Source organism: Zosterops lateralis (genome assembly GCF_965231275.1).
Source record: "Zosterops lateralis genome assembly, chromosome: 6".
NCBI classification, from domain to species: Eukaryota; Metazoa; Chordata; class Aves; order Passeriformes; family Zosteropidae; genus Zosterops; species Zosterops lateralis.
This window is the reverse complement of record NC_139761.1, coordinates 55655114-55675970: the sequence shown is the minus strand read 5'-3', so window position 1 is coordinate 55675970 and position 20857 is coordinate 55655114. Positions and strand designations below refer to the sequence as shown.

Sequence of the window (20857 nt, the reverse complement as noted above, 5' to 3'; positions counted from 1 at the left end):
CACGAGCACACCTTGTTGCTTGCACCTGGGACATCCTGGAACTGATAGTCCCACATTTCCCGCAATGCTCATTGCACAATGCCAAGGAAGTGGTGCTGGATGTGGAACAAAGATGCCTTCTGACTACCCAGACATGAAAAGCTAACTTTTGGTGACAGAAAAACATGCTTCAGGAAAAAAAAAATAAATTAAAACCCCCTCTCAAAGGATCAGTATAGGGATAGGAAGCCCCAGTGTGTCCTTTCCTCTGGATGTGAGAATGCCACATGGAATGTGAGATGTGGGCACCATCCATCCTCTCGTTCATGCAGGCCAGTACTGAGGAGAGAAAATCCCCCTCCTGCACATCACAGGTTTTGCTCCCAATTTCAGTAGTTTAGTATTTCTCCAATTCACCTCTGATAAGTTGCAACCAGTTTAGGTTTGTTTTTTTTTTTTTAACTTTAGCTCCTTTCTATCATTGTCAAACGTTTGGCCTCAGTAGGAACTTCATGACTGACTAGCATGTGTAAATATAAAATAAAATACAACACCCACCTTTCCCACGTCACCCCACTTAGTGATGATTCCACGCTCAGTGGGATGTTCCAGTGCCAGGATCCTTCTTTTACTTTGTGTTTCATCCCCTACATTGCTGTATTTTTGACCCATTCCAACCATAACACCCTGCAAAGGACGTTATTCCAATATTAGTGCAGTTTGTCAGGAACATCAGGGACAAAATACAATTTTTAAGTTAAAACTTCCTGTGAAATTCTGTTCCTGCCCTCACAGAATGCACTCCCAAAACATGCAAGGAACTAAAATGTGAATTTGTGGGTAATCACTTTGTTATAATTCCTCTCATAAAGCCCCCAGAAAGACCAAGGCAGATTCAAAAGTGGAAGTGCTGCTAATGCTCACACAGGAGCTCAGCCAAGGTGAGCAACAACAAACTCATGGATCTCCACAAGGAACGGATCCTCTGTCATTGCACAAAGGAATAAAGGGAAGGAATTAGAGGTGGAAAAGAGTTACAGCACTAATTACTATAATTTATATAACTATAATCTATGACTGCTCTAGATTCACTTATTTGGTTGCTCTCTGTCTAAGCAGTTCCACTATTTTGCCTTTAAACAGTGAGGTTTCCCCTTGCTGGAAGTCAAATGGTTTTAAAAAACTCATTGATTGATACAAAGCAGAGGCAGATCTTCTAAAATAAAAATCCCTTATTAAGTATTGATTTTATTAGGTTTATCACATTTGCCTTAGGAAGTCTGTCATGATTGCCCCAAATAATATCACAACATACCAGGTAAAATGTTATTCATAACACAGAACTTCAGGGCAGAGTTTTGACAGCCCAGAAAAATCAGAAACTGACTCATGAAATGAACACATTCCAACAGGTGGGGCTTTTCTTCCATAAGACACCTTCATATCATTAAAACACAGTATTTTGGGGACAGAATAAACCTAACCAGCAAAGTCAGCGGATCTTACCAAGCATGTGAAGTATCCACATAAATTCCCACTTGTACAGGATTTCACAAAGCAAATTAATCATGATATTTACAGCCTTTTGTTTCTTCCAGAGGAGAAATCTTCTGCTGCAGCCTCCAGGGTCCTGTGATCCTGTTAATTGGCCTCATGGCCATGGGCAAGCTCAGCTACAGGACACACACTTGGCTCTACTGGGACTTAAGCATAACTCACCTCTTCCAAGGGGAAATTATCTTCTAGAAAGTTCTTTTGCTTAAAATTGATTGTCTGCACATACCAGCTGTAACATTAGTAGTTAATGGTAAATAAACCACCAAAAACATCCATTACTTCAAAGACTACAGTTTTTCCCTCATGGAAAGCTGAAATTCACTTTTTCTTTTCAAGGGTGATCATCAATCTCAAACAACTAAAAATAACAATTTTATAAAAATACAAGTTTCAGGGAAGTATTTGCTGGGTGTTTTTAAGTGGCAGCCACTCTGTGATGTGGAGAGCTCACTCCAGGACCTATTCTATATTTGTAAGTGGCAAACACTTCGAGGAAGGGGCTGTTCTGGGAAAAAGAACAAGAGGCAGCTGGCACAACTGCCCAGGACCAGCTCAGCTTCAGGAGCTGCCAACACCTCAAAGTCCTGGTCAAATTCATGGCAAAACCCTCACCAAGGGCAGACCCAGTTATGGATCCCTGGGTTATTTTTAGGACTGGAAAACTGCCTTTTTAGGCAGTTGATATGAGGGAAAGATTCTATTTTTCCTTCTTTGGCAACTTCACTGAGTAACTGAGTAAAGAAAGGCACTTCAGAAATGGGAAAGGAATGAAAAACAGCACTTGTCCAGCAAAGTTCTTGTCCATAACAAGGCAAAAATGGATTTTATCACATAAATTTGGAAAGAGCTTTAATGTGGGAATGCTTATCCCTTAGCTCTAGTAGCTGGTGGTTTTGAACATTCATTCTTATGACCATGAATTATTTTCTCCCCAAACCCTCAGGAAAAGGCTTTGGACTGCAATAAAACAACTACCAGCAGTATGCAGCATTACAGCAGGGCACCCAGACTCTGGCTCCAACACTACAAACCAGAGGGAAATTTGGTTCTTAAATACATCAGGAATTACATCAGCTGAGACACCGGAATTTGAAGGTAGAGAATTTTAAACAAATTTCCTCAATTTGCTTGACCTCAGACCAAATGAAGGCAAGCATTTAAATCATGAACTGTAACATGAACACACTTTCAGGGCAATACTTATCCAGGAAAAGCTGCTTCCTAAATGACATGAGCTCACCTCCCAAAACATTTTTAGCAGCCTCTGGAATGGAGTTCACAGGATATCTACATGTCAAGCCATTTGAATTTTTTTTTCCCAGCTTGTTCTTTTTACAGTGACAGCACAAAGCTCTGGAGAAAGCAGGACAGACTTTCAAACACCTCTGGATCCTTTCCCACCCACTGAGCCTCAGGACAGAGGGGCGTTTTCTCTCCTCCCAGGTCGAAAATTCCTCACACTGAATAAGTGAGACTGGAAGGACGGAAGGGCCATTGTTGCCTTTGGAAAATGTTCTGCTTCATTATAACATAATTAGCTAAGAAAAGCTCATTATCATTCTGTTAACACCCATTTTCAGGCTGGGAAGGGAAAAGTCAGCATCACCAGTACTCCTCTTCCCACTGTACCTGGTGTTTATGAATTATCTCAATATTTGGGTGGCACCAGACCTAAACACAGGGACTGCATCAGCAACTCAAAGGAGATGAACCATCACTATTTTTTTCAAAAAAATGAATTATAGCAGAATATATTTGATTTATATAAAAATCCAGACCTTCACCGGACTAAAAACTGTTAAAGATCATTAAAAGAGGGTGGTTTACAGTATTTACCTGCAGCAGTAACTACCTCTTAAGCAGATAAATCACTTCATTAAAGTATCTCCAAGTCAACCTTGTCTCTGTTCATCAGTAAAACCGATGGAATCCTTCCTTTTCCACACTCCCTGGATTTTCCTTTTCCCACAAAATTCTTAGCTGAATTTATTGAATCATATCTCGAAGCTGAAACATGTAAAATTTGTAAGGTTGTGTCTTTAGAAGCTTGAATTTCATGTGTTCTGCAGCTGAGGAACATTTTATCTCCAAGACAGGGAGTAACTAAGCCCCACCAAGAAAAGTGCAAGGAAATTTAAAAAATACCAAACCACCACAAGTTACAGAAAGAAAATATTACAAAAAGAATAAAAGAAGCTGGAGATATTTATGTCATCTCAAATGTGAATCGTTACTGAATCTTTAATCATCACCTTACCTCACTGTCACACAGATCTGTGCATCTTGATTTCTTTACAAACTAAATGGGAAAGAAGAACCTTTGTAACTCTTTTATTTTCAGCCAAAAAAATAAACAAAAAAACCACCCAACCAACCAAAGAAAATCAAAAATCCAGTAGTTCTTCCTTTATTGCACTCCATAAAACTTCTTGCTATAATCAAGAAGCCAATATACAGTAATAGCGTGATATTCCTTTAGAATTTATAGTTTAACTCTTAAAATAAAATTTGTATAGAAAAGATATCATTTACAACCCATTCAGTAGTAATCAACCATTATGTACCCACAAACAATATTAAATAACTTGTATGCAGCAGTTTCCTTAGAGGGCAGAGGGAAATATTTTCTCCTTAGCAAATATAATATCCCACTGTTAAAGAGCAATTCAAGTCAACTTTGGAGCAAGTGTGATATGCACGAATTTCACGGGAGAAGCTCAAGATTCCGTGCAGAGTGTCCCAGGGATTTGTGTCCAGTGCACAGCGGAACAGCAGCGTGTGAGGAGTCTCTGGGCTGGGACTGGCACTCCTGCAGGGAAAGGAGCCCCCCCAGGGGGTGCAGTGGGTTCAGAGCACACCAGTGAGGCACAGGAGAACAAGGAGGTGTAGTGTGACCAGGTAGGTGAGGAATAAATAGCGGGATTTGGCTCGGGCCGTCAGCAGCTTGGAGCAGTAAAGGCTTCGCCCCCGGAGCCAGCGGCGCAAGGAGAGGGCTCCTCCTTTCATCTGAGGAAGAGACAAAACTTATCAGAGCAAGGATCAGGAACACAAACCAGGAACAGTTCCACTGCAGCCTGTGTTTCTCAGGCACTACAAACCTTTTGCCTCTGACATGGCAACTGCCCACAAAACACAACCCATCCCAAACACCGAAGCATCAATGATTTAAAGGCCCCAAACCCAGCATTAATGAGAGGGGAAAGGAAGGAATCCAAGCTGTGCATTATGCAACTCCCCACACGTAAATATGCATATTGCATTTTGGGCATGCATAATTAAATGCAGACAGTTTTATTTAATGGCCACACATGTAGCATAAATATGATTACATACATTTTTTAACCTGGACATATGCAGTGTGTTTCCTGGCACAGTTTATACAGCTGCTGGTCTTGGACTCACAGCCCCAACAGAAAGAAATGAAGGACGTTTTTGTACCACTTTTAAGAAGCTGATAATTCAGGGTTTTTAAAGGCCTTCATTCTCTTACCTTTCTCACAACAACATGTTCACTGGGATTGATGATTAAGGCTTCCCTCTCCTCCTCAGCTTCCATCTGGACAGTGTAGTCACTGGGGACAGACCTGTAACTGCCTGCTTCAAATCTACAGAAAAATTCAAGGAAAGAGAATTATCTCCTCTTTTAAGGACTGAATTGACACAAAAATCATCATTTTGCATACTTAAAATGACTGAGGGAAGGTCCCCACAAAAAGCTGACTCACTTTATGTTGCCAGGTCTTTTTCAGGCTCTATTTACAATCTACTCTCAAGGTGTTTCATTTATTCAGAATTAATCCCCATCATTACCAGCTGACTGAACACTGATTTTCGGGCAATGGTAATGAGGGACACTTTATTCAGGCAGGTGCATAATGATATTTTCAATCTAACCAGGGGTTCTGCTAAAGTTATTATATGGGAATGTTTTTTCCTAACCTGGAAAAAAAGAAATAGCACTGACTAGCAAGTCTAACAGATTAAATTAAAGAAAAAAAAAATCCCAAAGCCTGTAATACTTTCTTGATTAAGTGTTTAACTTAATCAAGCTTTTTAACATATGGATTTCCACTACTTTGGGCACTGTGGGTTTACACACGAGTTTATTATTATTATTATTATTATTATTATTACAAGTAGTAGCATCTCAAATCTAAGACCCACAGGGAAATCTACTAAATCTCACTAAAAATAAAAGGCAAACAAATAATCTGTGTTTTACCTGTTACTTCTCTCCTCAGAGAGTCCAAGAGCTTCTTCTGCAGCTTCTCTCCTCCTCTTCTCCTCTGCCAGTGTTTCTGTGAGCTGGGAGAGACCCTGCTGCAGTGTTTCATACTGCTGCTCACTCTCTGCAAGCCTGGGACAAAATAAAATCTGAAATCAGTATTTTATGGACTCAAAGAATTACTTGTTCTTTTTTTATTAGGAAATTTTCCTTTTTGCGACGGACTTAATTATAATGAGATGTTTTATCTTAAATACTGAGATAAAGTCAGCAATAATCAGTACATACATACAAACCACAAGTATTAGCAGATGACAACAATTCAAGAATATGGCTTATGATTGCTGTAATCCACTGTAAATCCACTCCTTCCCCTTCTCCACACAAATGCCTCAGAGGGATAGAAAAGCATTACTTTCACACTCACGACACAGCTGTCAGGAAAATAATATTGCTAATACATGCTCTGAGTCCTGACCTTTTCCTGAGCTCATTTAGCTCCATATTGTCTATCTCCACAATAATCCCAGATCGCTCCCGTGGCGCTCCAGGGGGAACTTCTGCTCTGGTTTCATCCTAGAAGATATTAAGGGGGAAAAAAAACCACCAAACAAGTGACTATTTTTCTACTTGCCAAAATTATTTCAATTACAGAAACCATAAGCACCGCAAAACAGTGGAACAAATAATTCTTTGTGCCACTTAATGTTTTCATTTCCATCTCTCAGCAATGTCTGAGGGGAAAGAAATGCATCTACAAATCCACAATTCCAGAAGCAAGGCAGCTATTGATTTATTTTTAATTTACAATTCTTGTTTGGATTTATTTCCATTTATGGAAGAGCAAGGGTTGTTTTCTATATGTATCCGTATGCTGCTATTTCAGGGTGTTCTATTAATGATTGTTAATCAATAACCAAGGCAGTACAGGAAAGCTTTTTAAAAATAAAGGAATGATGATGAATCATAAAGGACTGGGTTAGAAGGGACCTTAAAGATGATGAAGTCCCAACCCCAAATAATAATCTTAAGGAGTGTATGAGAGCTTGGCAAAGGGTACTGAAATGCTGAACTGGTGATATAGATCTCACTTCCAAAAATATTACTCAAGCATTGTAAAATGATCCACAACTGATATGAAATTATCTCTAAGTTTCCTGATCCATTGAGCAGTGATCATCCAGTTCTCTCTGTCAGCTACAGACCAACTCAAAAAAGATGTTTCAAAACAAAAACATATGTAAAACAGCTTCCTTAAATGAAAAGTCAAATTAGACTAGCTTAACAACAATAGAGACAGCTATCTTCAGCCATGGGCCAGCAAAAGTACTGGGTCACTACAACAAAAAGTACTTTATTTCATTTTTAGAAAAAAAAAAAAAAAAAAAAAAAAAAAAAAAAAAAAAAAAAAAAAAAAAGTGTAAGCACAGAAGGAAGAAACCTAAAAATCCTTCCATGTATCTGGTTACCTGGACTGAGCCTTGGAAAGATGTCACCTGCATTGCCTGATATTCCCTCTCCAGCCTTAAGTAACGATTTTGCAGATCAGTGTAATGAAGCTGGTTGTCCCTCAGAGTCTGGGAAAGAGTCTTCAGCTGGGCAGACAGGACAGCATTCTCTTCTGCTGACTGCACAACCTGACAGAAATTCACGTTGAAGTCATTAAAATTAGCTCTCCCAGGAAATCCCTGCAGATTTGAGACCTGCTGTTTCAAAATTGCATCCACTTTTTGGCAAGGTGACAGTTAGGTTGGGATTTAAAAATGCTTTATGAGCAGAGGAAATAATGAAAGCTGAGCAGTGATTTCCCCTGCCATCAGTACATCCAAACCAGAAGCTGAAATCTTGTTCCAGCTAAGACAGACACCTGTTTCTGTCTATAATGAAAGATATTTTACTGTGAGTAGAAGTTCAGAGGTTCATCAATGTCTTCAGAATGCAGCATGAAATAAACCTCTCAGACAAATACCAACTCAGGAAAGCCTGGCAGAAAGAAAACTAACACTTAATTTGAATGTCCAGGCTGAGTTCTTTTGAAACATCTAGGTTTCAAACTAAAAAACCATTCAGTCATGCAAGACACCACTAATATTCAGCAATATTCCAATGTGAGGCCAGCCCAGATTCAGGTGAGCTTTTCAGGATCAGAGCTGTTGTTCCAAGCTACCTTGGAATTAATCTGCTGGAAGTGCAGATCCTTCTGCTGCAGCTCCTGGAGGCAGCGCTGCAGCTCTGCCTGCAGCTGGTTCTTCTCAGCCAGGACACGTTGGATTTCCTCTGCTCCATCTGCACTTCTAGCAAGGGAGGCAGTTTCCAAAGCCTTAAAAATAGCAGGATATCAAGGGTAAATGGTACGGAGTTCTCTAAATAACCCACAACCCCAACACTAAACATACCCTACAGAATTCCCTTTTCACAAGATTATATTCTTCTCACAACTTAATACCACATTTGAAAGACGCTTTAAAGACAAGATTTTTAAAATACATATATAGTATTAATACTTGCATTAAAAAATAACAAAAAGTTACCATAAAAAGGCAACCCAACTTAATTTTTAATTGGCAATGTGAATGTGAAGCAGAAAAAAGGGGAGAAAATCACAAAGGATTAATATAAAACATCTTTCAAAATTATTTTCAAGCTAATAAAGTCTTGTATTCATAACTTTTAAAACAGCTGTTTTGTAAATATTAATTGAAAGCCAAAATAACCCATTTTGAAATGAAAAAAATTGTTACCAATTCAAAGCTTTGGCCTTCTTTATCTCTGGCAGCTCAACACTTTGATATTTATCTCCAATAAAGGAGGGATATGTGCCATCTCTAATGCTTTATGGACTCTATTCCCCCATACAATCGTGAAATAAATGGTTTTTACCACATAAAACACTCCATTACCCACAGACATTACTGGTCAATAGCTCTTATTCATGACTGTAATCACAGAAAATGAACAGCATACAAACTTCAGCAACTAAAGTTCTGGTTTTAATGAAATTAAAACGAACACTGCTTCCTTTCTTTGGCACAGAAAACGTAAGTAAGAATATTATTCTATAATAGCACTTTCCTTGAATCTTTCATGACAATCTACAAACCAGCATTTGCCAGCCTGGGTGTCAGCTGCTGCCTTTCTAAATCCAGGATTTTGTTGCTGGCAGAAACCAGCTCCAGCTGCTTCAGGGGAAAGACAAGAACACTTCCATGCCCCTTTCTCTCCCAGTCATAGTCCAATCTGCAGTAACTAGACACAGATTTAGGCTCTAAAGAATGAACTTCATTAGGTGTTTAAAAACTCTCTGCATCAGCTACACAAACTGTGAAACCTGCTGTCCATGTAAACCACCAAGCTCGTTTTTGATCCCCTTAAAAAGCCTGTCCCTGAAAATGAGTTAGAGCCATAATAAATCTGAATGGAATAAACTTATTTAATTTCTTTTCAACTTCTTCCTTTTATATTCTGGATTTAACCAATTTAAGATAGTAACTTACAGGATTACTATACTCTTTTGAGAAGCAGGCTGTAAATTTCAGCCAGTAAACTGCTATCTTCCACTTTACATTCAGCTACATTCCATTTTTTTTACCTTGACGGGATAACTGCTGCCAGCAGGGAGTGACTTCTTCCCAATCAGGTCTTGCTGCAGCCTCTGGAGCTCTGCAATCTGCCGGTCTTTCTCAGCCACTGTGATCTGACACTGATTCCTCAGTGCCTGGGACTCGGAAAGGAGGAGTTTTTTTTCCATTCTGAACATAGAACATCAGATGTTAAGTAATTCCATATTCTATACAAATCAATGAAGAGGATAATGCTCTACTGTTATACCTTAATCCAGCCAGCTCGTTCTGGTATGATGTGATCTCTCTCTCAGTTTCTGCCTGGAAGACTTTTGTCTGATGCAAAGCCTTCTCCAAATCATCAACCTTGGTCTTCAGTTTGGATATTTCAACAGCTGCAAGGCTGGCTCCTTCTTTAGCCTAGGTTTAATAAACATCATTAGTGAACTGGAATGAAAACTAGATGGGTGAAGTTTGATTAGTGCTAGAATTCTAATTACAGACTAAGGTTTTCCCCATCTGCTTTGTTTAACAGGGTAATTACCTGAACTCCCAAAACTGTAAACACACTTACTCTGGGCACACAGCGCTATCTTAGCACTCACACAAAGTCAATCATCAGAATCTATCATGTCTCTGAGCATTCCCTTCACAAAGAATAAAATTACAGAGCCATGTGGCTAATTACAACTTACCAAAGTTTCCCCATTGTTCTGAGGCACATCCAAACTACTTTTAAAAGAATTTCTCTCATTGATGCTGCTGCAATCAATGGGAACTGAAGCCGTGCCCTGCTTGGCTTCAGGAGTTACCTTCTGATGGCTGAGCTCCTGCAGCAGTTTGTCTCGGTCATCCTGGAGACTGGCCATAGCCTTGGCAAAGGCGTCAATCTGCTGGACATAATTCTCACACTCGGCTGAGAGCCTGCTCACCTCCAGCTCCCGACTGACTAAAGTCCTACAGACACCTCCAATCCCATCAGCCACCTGAGCCAGGGTAACCTGATCTGCAGCATCAAGGCCAGCCCCATGCAGAAGAGAGTTTTCTTTGAGGATATTCAGGAGATGGGATTTAAACCCCTCCAATTCAGCTGCGAGTTCATCTCCTTTTTTTCTTTCAGTCTTGAGCTCAGAGGTGTACTTGCCCTGAAGAACTTTGAAGTCCTCTATGATTCGATCTCTGTCGTTCTGCAGAGCAGTCATTGCCTTCCCAAAGGCCTCATTTTGGGATCTCAACTCACTGTTTTGAGACTGAACTTCTAGCAACATCTCTGCAGAAGCATCAGGTTTATCTCCATCTTCAAGTTTCAAAACAGTCCCACTGTACTCCTCATCTGCATTTTTGCCTCTGGATTTCCAGAGTTCCTGAACCTTTTTCTGAAGCTTTTCTCCATGCTGCCCATTGGATTCTTTTTTCTGAATACTCTCACTACTTAGCAGCTTCTCTCCAGATTCAGAAACAAGCTTCTCTTTGTTTAGTGATGCAATCAGAGATTCTAAATCACTTACTTTAGATGCCAATTTTTTATTCTCATGTTCCAAAGCCACAGCAGCCCCCTTCTGCAGTTCACTGGAAAGCTGCATCTCTTTTATTTGTTTTTGAAGATCGTATTTTTCATGCTCAAGGCTTTTAATACACTCCAGTTTCTGCTTAAGTAAGTCCTTCAGCTGATGGTCTTTCAGAGATAAAACCTGGTTAAGATCTTCCCTGTATTTTATCAGCTGTGCACTCAGCATTGCATTTTCAGAATGCAGATCATCGATCCTATTGAGGAGGACCCTTATCTCCTGTTTCAGAGCATTAGTCTCACTTGCACTACCAACTAGAAGACTGTCCCTCTGGTTTATGACATCCTGGTGAAGATGTTCCAGCTCCTTGTATCTGGTGAAAAGATTATCCCGGTCGTTCTGGAGAGATGACATGGACTTTTTAAAGGCATCCACTTCACTGGCAATCGCAGCCTTATCCTGACCTGCTTTTTCTGCTTCCACCTGGAGATTTCGCAGCTTGTCTTCCAGCCTCTGGCGGGACTCCTCAGCTTGTTGTCTCTCCATCTGCAAAGCTCTTACCTGAAGTTCATACTCTTTGATCTGATTCCTATGTTGAGTCTGTACCTGAGTCAGATAATCTGAAATTTCATCCCCTTTTGAAGAAATGAGTAAGGAAATTTCTTTGTCTTTATTATTTAGCATGATCTTCATTTGCTCAGAAATGGTCATCTGCTTTTGCAATTCAGCACTCATTTTTTCCTTCTCTGCTAGAATCTCTTGCAATTCTTGCTCCTGTCTTGTAAAATTATTTTCCAGAGCTTTTATCTCTCTTCCTGCACTCTTACTATTCTCTATGAGATGATTAAGAGAATTATTTTCTTTCAGGAGTGCTTGCAAAGCCTCTTCTTTAGACTGAAGAACACTCTCCAGCTCTTGCTGTCTGTTAAAAAAGAAGGTATTTTCCTCCTTTATCCTGCAGAGCTCTTCATAGCGCTGCATATCAACAGATTTTTGCCTCAAGTACAGTTCATCCTTTGTTTCCTCTACCACAGAATATTTGATATTTAGTTCTTGAATCTGAGTAATTTTATCTTTCAATTCATCTTGCAAGGCTGCTATTCTTTTGTTACTGTCTTCCAGCTGTTTCTCCTTGTTTTGAATGGCCTCTTTGAACTGCATTTCCCAGGTTTTCATCTCGGTGATGACCCTGTCCCTGTCATCCTGCAGGGAGGACATGCACTTTGTGAAAGCAGCCAATCGTGCCAGAGCTGCGTTCAGGTCTGCCTGCAGCTGCTTGTTCTGAGAGTCCTTTGTGCTGATTTCCTCCTGCAAACCCTGAACCTCACTCATCACCCGATCCTTTTCTCTTTCAAGAGCACCATGTCTTTCCTCCAGGTTCGAAATTTCACTTTTGTGATGCAATTTCAGCTGCTGGAGGTGAAATTCCAATTCTCTCTCATATCCTCTCCTTTGAAGCTGCAGTTCATCTCCCTTCTTCTGAAGTTCTTTCCTCCAGTTTAGATTCTCGTCTTTAAGCCTGTCCACTTCCCTCTTTGACTGATCCAACAGGTTCCTCTGTGCAGAAAGCTCTTCCTTGAGATGAAGTATTTTATCATTTGATTCTGCCAGCTTTTCTGATGCATTACTTAAATCCTTTTCAAATTTTTCATTTTTTGACTGTGACAATTTCACAGATCTTTCCAAATCCAGGATCAGCTCCTGGAACTTGATAGAATCCTTCTGCAATTGGTTGATCTCCTGCTGTTTCTCCTTTAAAAGTTCTTGCAATTCTTTTGTTTTGTTTTTAGTCCCATTATTATCCCTCTGAGCACTTTTCACCTTCTCCTCAAAGATCTTTACAAGATGGAGTTGCTGCTCTTCCTTTTCTCTAACCACATTAGATTTTTCTGCCTTTAACTCTTCCAACTGCTGCAACAGCAAGTTATTCTGTACCTGTACTGATTTCATCCTATCAGTAAGATGATCAACTTTTTTAACATGGTTAAGCAATTCTGTCTCAAGAAATTCTTTCTCACTCTTCACTTTGTACGAACTTTCTTGTACATTTTCTAATTCTTCCTGTAACAGACATTTGTCATCCTCTAAAATCTTAACTTTTTCATTTAGACTAACAATTTCTTGTGTTAGACTTCTACATTCCATGTCCAGCTTTGTTAGACAATGAGTTTTGTGGAGTAAAGATTTCTCAGTTTCTTGTGCTTTTTCAGAAATAAACTTTTTTTCTTGTTCTAGGACAAGTACAGCCTCTTCTTTTTCAGAGAATTTATCCTTTAATACATTAATGTCCTTTAACAGTGATTCATTCTCACGTAATGCATCACTGATTTTGGATTGTGTATCGTTTTGGTACACTTCCATTTGAACCTGCAGTTCTCCCAAGGTTGCTTTAGTTACAGTGATATTATTATGAAGAACATCATTCTCATTCTGAATTTTCTCTAATGCCTGTTTTAGGTTTTCAGAGGTTTGTTTCAGCTGCTCGTTCTCCTCCATCAGCTGATGGTTCTGCTCAGTGAGCTCACACAGGCGATCCTGGTGTTCCTGCATCCTGGCCTCCTGCTCACAGATCTGCCTTTCTGCTTTGCTCTGTAACTCCTCCACCTCCATTTTCTTGGATTCACCGAGTTGTTTCAGTTGGTTCTTAATAACCTCATTTTCATCAAGGAGATTTTGTAAATGCTTCTGCAGAGCCTCCTTTTCAGACTGTGCTTCCCTGAGTCTTTGAACAGCCTCTTGCTTCTCTTTCCTACTGAGATCAATGACTTGCCTCATATCTGCCACTTTACTACTGATATTCTCATACGCCTGAAGAAGCGATTCATACTCCTGCTTTAATTCGCTATGTTTAGCCTTCCATCCTGTCAATTCAACTGTCTGAGAATCTTTTAAGGTATTTAATTGGAAAGAAAAGGCCTCTTTTTCCTGAACTATGGACTCCATGGTGGATTTCAGACTTTCACACGCCGCAGAGAGGTTTTCATTCTCAGTCAGCAGCCTCGCATTCTCCGAAGCAAGGCTCTCCTCTCCGGACAACGAAGCTGCAGCACTTGAACTCTGCTTTTCTCTGTCAAGCTCTAGCAAGTGCTCCAGCATTCCTGTCTTGTTCACCAGTTCTTCTCTTTCCATCATTAGCTGATCAATCTTTTCCTTCAGACATCTATTTTCTCTCAGGGCTTCTTTACGCGATATTAAAGCCGCCTGCAGTTTCCTTTGGAGGCGCTCTCTGGATTTCTCTTCTGTTACAGCTCTTTGCTCTTGGGCTTTGGAATCATTTAAATTTGCAGGTTTTGCCAGTGGCTCCTCCATTGTTTGCATTTGTTTCTGGCTTTCACATTCTATTGCTTCCCTCAGTTTAGTTTTCCCAGAGTAATCAGCTTCTGATAGTTGAAAAGCAGTGACTTTTCCTTCCAAATTCCCTTGAAGGGAATTACTTTCTGAACCAACCTCTCTCAATTCCTTTTCAGTCCCATTTTCTTCCTTAAGTTCTTTGCCCAACACCACAGGTTTACTCATCTCTGCCTTCTCACGCAGCAAACGCAGCTCTGCCACGAGATTTTTGTTTTCTTCCCTGAAATGTTCTACCTCCTTTTTCATCTTAATTAGTTCCAAATTGGACTTTTCCAGAGAGCTGAGAAGTTCCTCTTTTTCACTCTTCATGTCTTCAAATGCTGTTTTGTAATGGTGGGCTTCTTCCTGGCCCTCCTTTATGGCTTTGTTCAGTAATTCTTTTTCCAGACCAAGTTTATCTTTTAAATCCGTAAGTGAACATTTCAGTGCTTCAATTTCCTCATTCTTTCCTGCAACCTCCTGCTTAGCTTCAATTCTTGACCTCTGCAGTTCCTCCTGGCTCATCCTGTAATCCTCTTCACTTTTTTGAGTAAGTGCTTTTTTCTCATTATTCACATGTTCAAGCACTGCCTTGAGCTCTACAGTTTCAGTCTTATGTGCTTTCAGCTTTATCTGTAGATGCTTTATGTCCTCCAACAAGCTGTCCTGACATTGCTCCTGCTGCCTCAAAGACTTTAAGCTGATTGCTTCTTCTTTATCATCACCAAATTCAGCCAGTATTGTTCTCAACTCTTTCTTTAACATCTCTCTTTCCTCATGAAGTTTTGCATAATCATTTCTTAGTTCTTTTAGCTTAATGTCTTCACTTGGCACTGCAGTGACCATGTTTTCTGACTCTTTCAAGAGTGCAACCTGAACCTTGTTTCTTGATTTGTCTGACTCCAAATTCCTTGGGTCAGCTTGTTCTTCTCCCAGCAGTGCCTTGGGTAGAACCAGCTCCTTCTCTTCTAACTGGTTAAAGCCCAGCTCTTTACATTTTGTTTGGAGAACTTCCTGGAGTGCTTTATGTTCTTGCCTGAGCTGATCAAGGTGGGTTTTTTGCTCATCAAAATCAACTGCCAGTTTCATGTGCTCTTCCCTTTCTTGCTGGAATTTTTTTGTATCTTCTTTCATGACCAAAAGCTGCCTCTGTAAAGCTTCTTTTTCTTTTTGTAATTGATTCATAGCATTAATGTCATTGTTGGGATTCAGACACTCATTCCTGTCTCCAGCAGTTGAACCAGCCTCTTCTAAACTAGATTTTTTAAACAATTCTTCCTTCTTTTTAAGTTCAGACTTCACTTCTTCAAGAGTCAAGAGCAACTGAGAACGTTCCTCTTGATATGCCCTTGCTCTTTCATTAAGCACAGATTGCAGATGAGCAAGCATAGAGTCCTTCTCCTCTAAAGACTTTAGGTTCTGCTCACAAACATTTTGTTTTTCAGCTATGGCATCATTCAGTTTTGTGATACTTTGCTGAAGTTCCTCTAAATAAGATGCTCTTGAAGATAAGGTTTTGGTCAGATCACTTATCTTGGCATCTTTTTCTACAAGTTGTTGATTCAAAGCTCCAAGATGAGACTCAAAATCATTATTTTGTCCTTCAATTAGTTTCAGTTTGTCTGTTAACTCATTAACTTGCTTTGACAACGCCTCTGCTTTTTTCTGCTCTTTTTCTATTTCTTCCTGTCCACTCTTTTCTAATTTCCCAACTTTTTGCATTAGATCTCTTCTTACTATCAACGCTGCTTGAAGCTTCTTTTTCAGATTCTCTTTTTCCTTTCCCATTTTCTCAAGATTACACTTCATCTCCTCTTTTTCATTCATTAAATCTTTAAACTCAGCTTCTCTACTGCTTAACATAACCTGGTTATGTTCCAGTTCTTTCTTACAATCCCCAAGTTCCTGCAATACTCGGTTTAGCTCTGCCACTGAACTATTATGAACAGCTTCAAGATCTTGCAGTTTTGCATTTAATGTACTCCTCTCTTCAGAAAAATTCAGCATTTCATTAGACAATGACTCCATGACCTGGGTAACAGAAGAGTCTTTTTCTTTCATTTGCTGGCTTAGACCAGAAATTAAATCCTTCTGCTGATTGACCTGGGATGTTAAGTTTTTGATGAGGTGATCTTTTTCCCCCATTTCTTCAAGGAGACTTGCTACTTTTTTACCTTCAGCCTGCAGCTTTTCTTGACTAGTTCTTACCATTTCTTCTGATTCATTCATCTTGCCTCGAAGAAATTCCATCTGCTTCTTTATTTCTGCCAAAGATTCCTCCCTTTCTTTCAGGAGACACTCTTGTTCACCTAGTGTTTCCTTGAGTGAGACCATCTCTTTTGACAGACATTCCATTTCAGATGTGTATTTGCCCTTCATCTTTTCGATGTCACTCTGCAGCACTTCCTTTTGCTTCTCAAGCGACTCCATACTTCTTAATTCATCTTTCATGGTGTCTATTTCTTTCTGTTTTTCTAAAAGTGCCAGTTGCAAACGTTCTCCTTCTGTTTCTTTGCTCAGAATAGCAGTTACCAGACTGGAGAATTTTTCCAACTGAGTTTTACTATCAATTGGCTGCAGTTCAGAATCTGAAATCTGTGCCTTCATTTCTTTACATAAAAGCCTACTACTAAGTAATGGAGATAAGCTCCGAGTTAATTTCTCTTTTATAAGATCCAGCTCTTGCTGCAAAGACTGGATTTTGCTATCTTTTGATTTCATTTCACTTTCTAAACTGCTCAATTGCTCAGTAAGATCATTATTTTGTGAATTCGCCCTATCAAGTTCTGTCACCCATTTGTTTTCTGACTCAAGCAGACTTTGTTCTAGAGTTTGACATTTAAGTTCTAATTTAGAAAGCTCTTCACCCTTCACACTAACCTGCATCTGTAACTTCTCTTTTTCAGTCTTCATCTGCAGTTTGACAGCATCTATCTGCATCCTTGAATAATTCTCACTGGTTTCTAGTTTTTCATGGATTTCCCGGAGGTCTTCCAATTTCTTTTGCAAATCAGTCTGAGATGCAGTAAGTTGTGTGTTTTCAGCCATCAGTTTACCAACATCATCTTGCAACAGTTTTTTTTCTTTCTCTAAAGACTCCACCTGACACTGCAGACTATTTATTAAAAGTGCATTGTCGTGGCAGTCTTGAGATGATTTGGAATTTACACTGTTCAACTCCAACTTCAAGCTTTCCAAGTTCTCAGCCTGTTCAGTGCATGTCACACGCAGAGACTCCACAGCCAAGTCTTTCTGCTGCAGTTCTTGTTCCCGGGTATTTATTTGGTCTAGTGCTTTCTGGTGCTCATTTTTAAGAGAGTCAAGCTCAACAGTCAAAGAATGGATTTTTTTCTGATGATTATCGAGCTTCTCGTCCTTTTCCTGAAATTCCTCAGTCAGTTTTTTCATGGCTGTTCCACTTTCTTCTAATTTTGATCTGAGAATGTCAATCTCACTAGAAAGAGCATTAACATTGCTCTCTGCCAACTGCACACTGGCATCTTTCTCCTTTAAGGAATTAAGCAGTCCAGCAATAACTTCATCTTTGTGCCCAAGAGCCACGTTCAACTCAGTTCTCAGCTCATATTGTGTTGCAATTTTCTCCTGAAGAGATAAAAAGGCATTTTCTTTCTCATGGACGAGCTCTTTAGAGTTTTGTAGTTCTTGTGTTAGCTCATGGACCTGACTTTGGAGCTGAGAAATTAAATGTGTCTTCTCTTCATCTTTCCTTGCTTTCTCCTTCAGAGTTTCGAGGAGACTTTTGTTTTCTGTAAGAGATGATTCCTTCTCTGATAAGGACTGGTCCATCTCAATTATTACATTCTTCTGATGCTCTACTTCTTTTTGGAAATTCTCTTTCATTTCCTGCAGCTCCACTAGTTGTTTCTTTAAGACATCACACTCAGTCTCTTTGTCCTGAAGTTGCATCTTTAAATTCTCACTGAATATTGAAATACTGTTGATGGCTGCTTCTTTTTCTGAAACAAGTACTTTTAACTGTTCTGCTTCAGAGGCTAAAAGCTGTAACTGTTTCTCTTGCACAACACAAGAATCCTGTACCTCAGAAAGTTGTGCTTTTAAACTGTTGCATTCATGTACCTTTTGTTTTAAAGATCCATCTTTCTCTACAATTGAATCATTCAACCGGGACAATTGTTCTGTCATGTTTTTAAGCTGACTCTGAAGGTTAGAAATAACCTCCATATTCTCAGACAGTTGAACCCTAAGCACATCAGACTCCTCAGATTTATCTTTTAATAACTTAAATTCACTTTCTTTTTCCTGCATTGCACGTCTGAGGTCATCGGTTTCGAAGTTCAGGGCTTGTATTTGGTGCCGCAGATCCGCAATGAATTCCACATATCGCTCCTCTCCTGCCACTTTATCTTTCACTTCCTGAATCAAAGCCTCCTTTTCAGAAAGGAGAGTTTCTTTTTCCTCAAAGGTAATTTTTAAGTTTTCTTTCTCCATCATCAGGCTGTCAATTTGGTCCTTCAAATCTAAAATATGATGACTTTGTTGGGACAGGTGTGAAGTTAAGGCAGCTATTTCCTCTGACTTTTTGATTACTGTAACATTAACTGTCTCTATATCTGCTTTCAATTTTTCATTTTCTAGAGCTGCTGTTTGCACTTGGTGCCTTGCTGAAGCAATTTCAGACTGGAGACATTTACATTCATGCGACTTCTCACTCAATAACCTTGAAAAGTCCTCCTTTTCATGCCTAAGCACCTCCACTTCTTTGCCTAATAGCTGTAGCTGATTATTTAACACTGTATTTTCTTCCATTTTTTCAGAAATTTGACTCTGAAACTTCTCAAGTTCTGAACCCTGACTTTTCACAGCCAGGTCTCTTTCCTCTACCAACTGAATTAATTTAGTTTTTTCATCTTTAAGATTTTTTATTTCATCCTGCAACTCTACAACACAAAGCTTACTTTCTTCCATTTCCTTACGTAATGAATCATTTTGAAGATTTTTCTCTTCTAGAGACCTGTTTGCAGTTTCAAAATTCAAAGTTATGCTTTGAATTTGTTCCTGCAGGAGTAAATTCTTTTCCTTGCTATGGCTGAGCTCTTGGATTAAACCATTGCATTCAGATAATTTATTATTTAACATTTCTTCTTTCTTTATTTCCTCATCTCTGATCTCCTTCAGCTGAATGAGCAGTGATTGCACTTGTTCATGCAACTGTTGGGTCTGTTCCTTGCTTTCAGACAACTGCTCAGCCAGCACATTACACTCCTTTGTTTTCTCCCCCAGCTGTTCTGCAACTGAACTTTCCTTTTGCTTGGCAGCTACTGACAGTTGTTCCATCTCTTTTGCCAGAGTGTTTTTATCACAATTTAGTACTGAAAGAGTATTTTCGTACTCAGCAGTGCTAACAGATAACTTATTCTCCAATTCTGCCACAGCCTGGGTTTTCTTTAACAACTCAGACTCTTTTACATCCAGGAGTTTGGACAAATTCTCATTTTCTCTGATGAGCTGTTCCTTCTCTTTTTCCATTGTATCTATATTTTGTTTCAGATATTCATTTGCTTTTACTTGCTCTGCCAATTTTTCTTGTTTCCCTTCAAGATCTGCCTGCAATTTGCTATTAGCTGAAGCTTTCTCCTGTGCCTCCATCTCCCATTTTTTAATTTGTTTATGTATTTCATTTAATTGGTCATTAAGTTCTTTGCAATGTGCCTCTTTGGCTTCCAGATCCCCAATTAATTTAAGTTTAGTCTCCTCATTCTGCTTCTCCAAAGCCCCAAGTTTCTGCTCTAATGAAATAATGAGCTCTTGTTTCTCTTGCAACTCTTTTTTAGCTCTTTCCTCATGATCAGTATGTTCTGTGAGCCTTAAGGATAACTCAGCCAACTCCTCATCTTTTTTAGCATTTTCCAAAACCAGCTTGTTGTATGAATCTTTAATTGACTTTAACTCATTTTCCAATGCCTGTGCTTTGCTCTCTTTCTCTTTAAGCAAACTGTTCCATTTTTCCTTCAGGGCATTGTTTTCCTCAAGCTGAGATTTCAAATATTCCATTTCTTTTCTTTGTTTATCCTCTGTTTCTTGCAGTTTTTCAGATGATCTAGTGATTTGCTCTTTCAGCAGAGTAATTTGTGACTCACACTCCGTGAGCTTGTTATGGTAGGCGACGTTGCTGGCCTGGATTTCGGAACGGAGATCCTTAATTGTCACGCTGTTCTCAGTGCTCTGCCTTATTAATTCCTCGTTTTCTTTGGTTTTAGCTTCATTCTCAGCTCTAACTCTCTCCAGCTCCATTCTCATGGTGTCACTCTGCTCAGAAAGGGCAGAGATCGTCACGCTGGCATCTCTCACATCAGCTGTCTGTACTTCCTTCAGCAAATGCATTTCCCTTTCAGACTTTGATAAAGCCTCTTCCAAACCTCGCATCTCCTCCTCTTTGCATTGCACTTGATGCTTCAGGATCATAACCTGCTCAGAATATTCTGTCATGTTCAGAGACAGGACAGACATCTCCCTGTCTTTTTCTGCCAGTGCTTCTTTCAGATTATCAATTTCTCTTTCACGTTTCTGCAGATCCTGAATGAGTTGAGACCTCTCCTCCAAATGGCTTGAATTCAACTTGTCAAGCTCTTCATTGGTCTGGTCCAGGTCCAGCTGCATGGACTCCACCACGCTGTCTTGTTTCAAAGTCTAAACAGCAAGAAAATAATGTTACAAGA

General features: G+C 39.6%; 1 protein-coding gene across 3 annotated transcripts in view; it reads right to left on the bottom strand.

Moving 5' to 3' along the window:
• Nucleotides 1–3927: 3927 nt before the first annotated feature.
• The window catches only part of LOC310910852 (uncharacterized protein), a 34311-nt gene continuing 17381 nt past the window's right edge, over nt 3928–20857 (bottom strand). For 2 of the 3 annotated variants that reach the window (XM_083863897.1, XM_083863898.1), the window contains exons 21-29: nt 10017–20828; nt 9590–9741; nt 9351–9510; nt 7929–8081; nt 7231–7398; nt 6240–6337; nt 5759–5893; nt 5027–5141; nt 3928–4542 (exon numbers count right to left, since the gene is read on the bottom strand). In XM_083863897.1, coding sequence (XP_083720023.1) covers nt 4384–4542; nt 5027–5141; nt 5759–5893; nt 6240–6337; nt 7231–7398; nt 7929–8081; nt 9351–9510; nt 9590–9741; nt 10017–20828 — 11952 coding nt within the window. In that variant the 3' untranslated portion in view covers nt 3928–4383. The remainder of the gene's footprint in view (nt 4543–5026; nt 5142–5758; nt 5894–6239; nt 6338–7230; nt 7399–7928; nt 8082–9350; nt 9511–9589; nt 9742–10016; nt 20829–20857) is intronic. The other variant, XM_083863899.1, reaches the window with a different exon arrangement.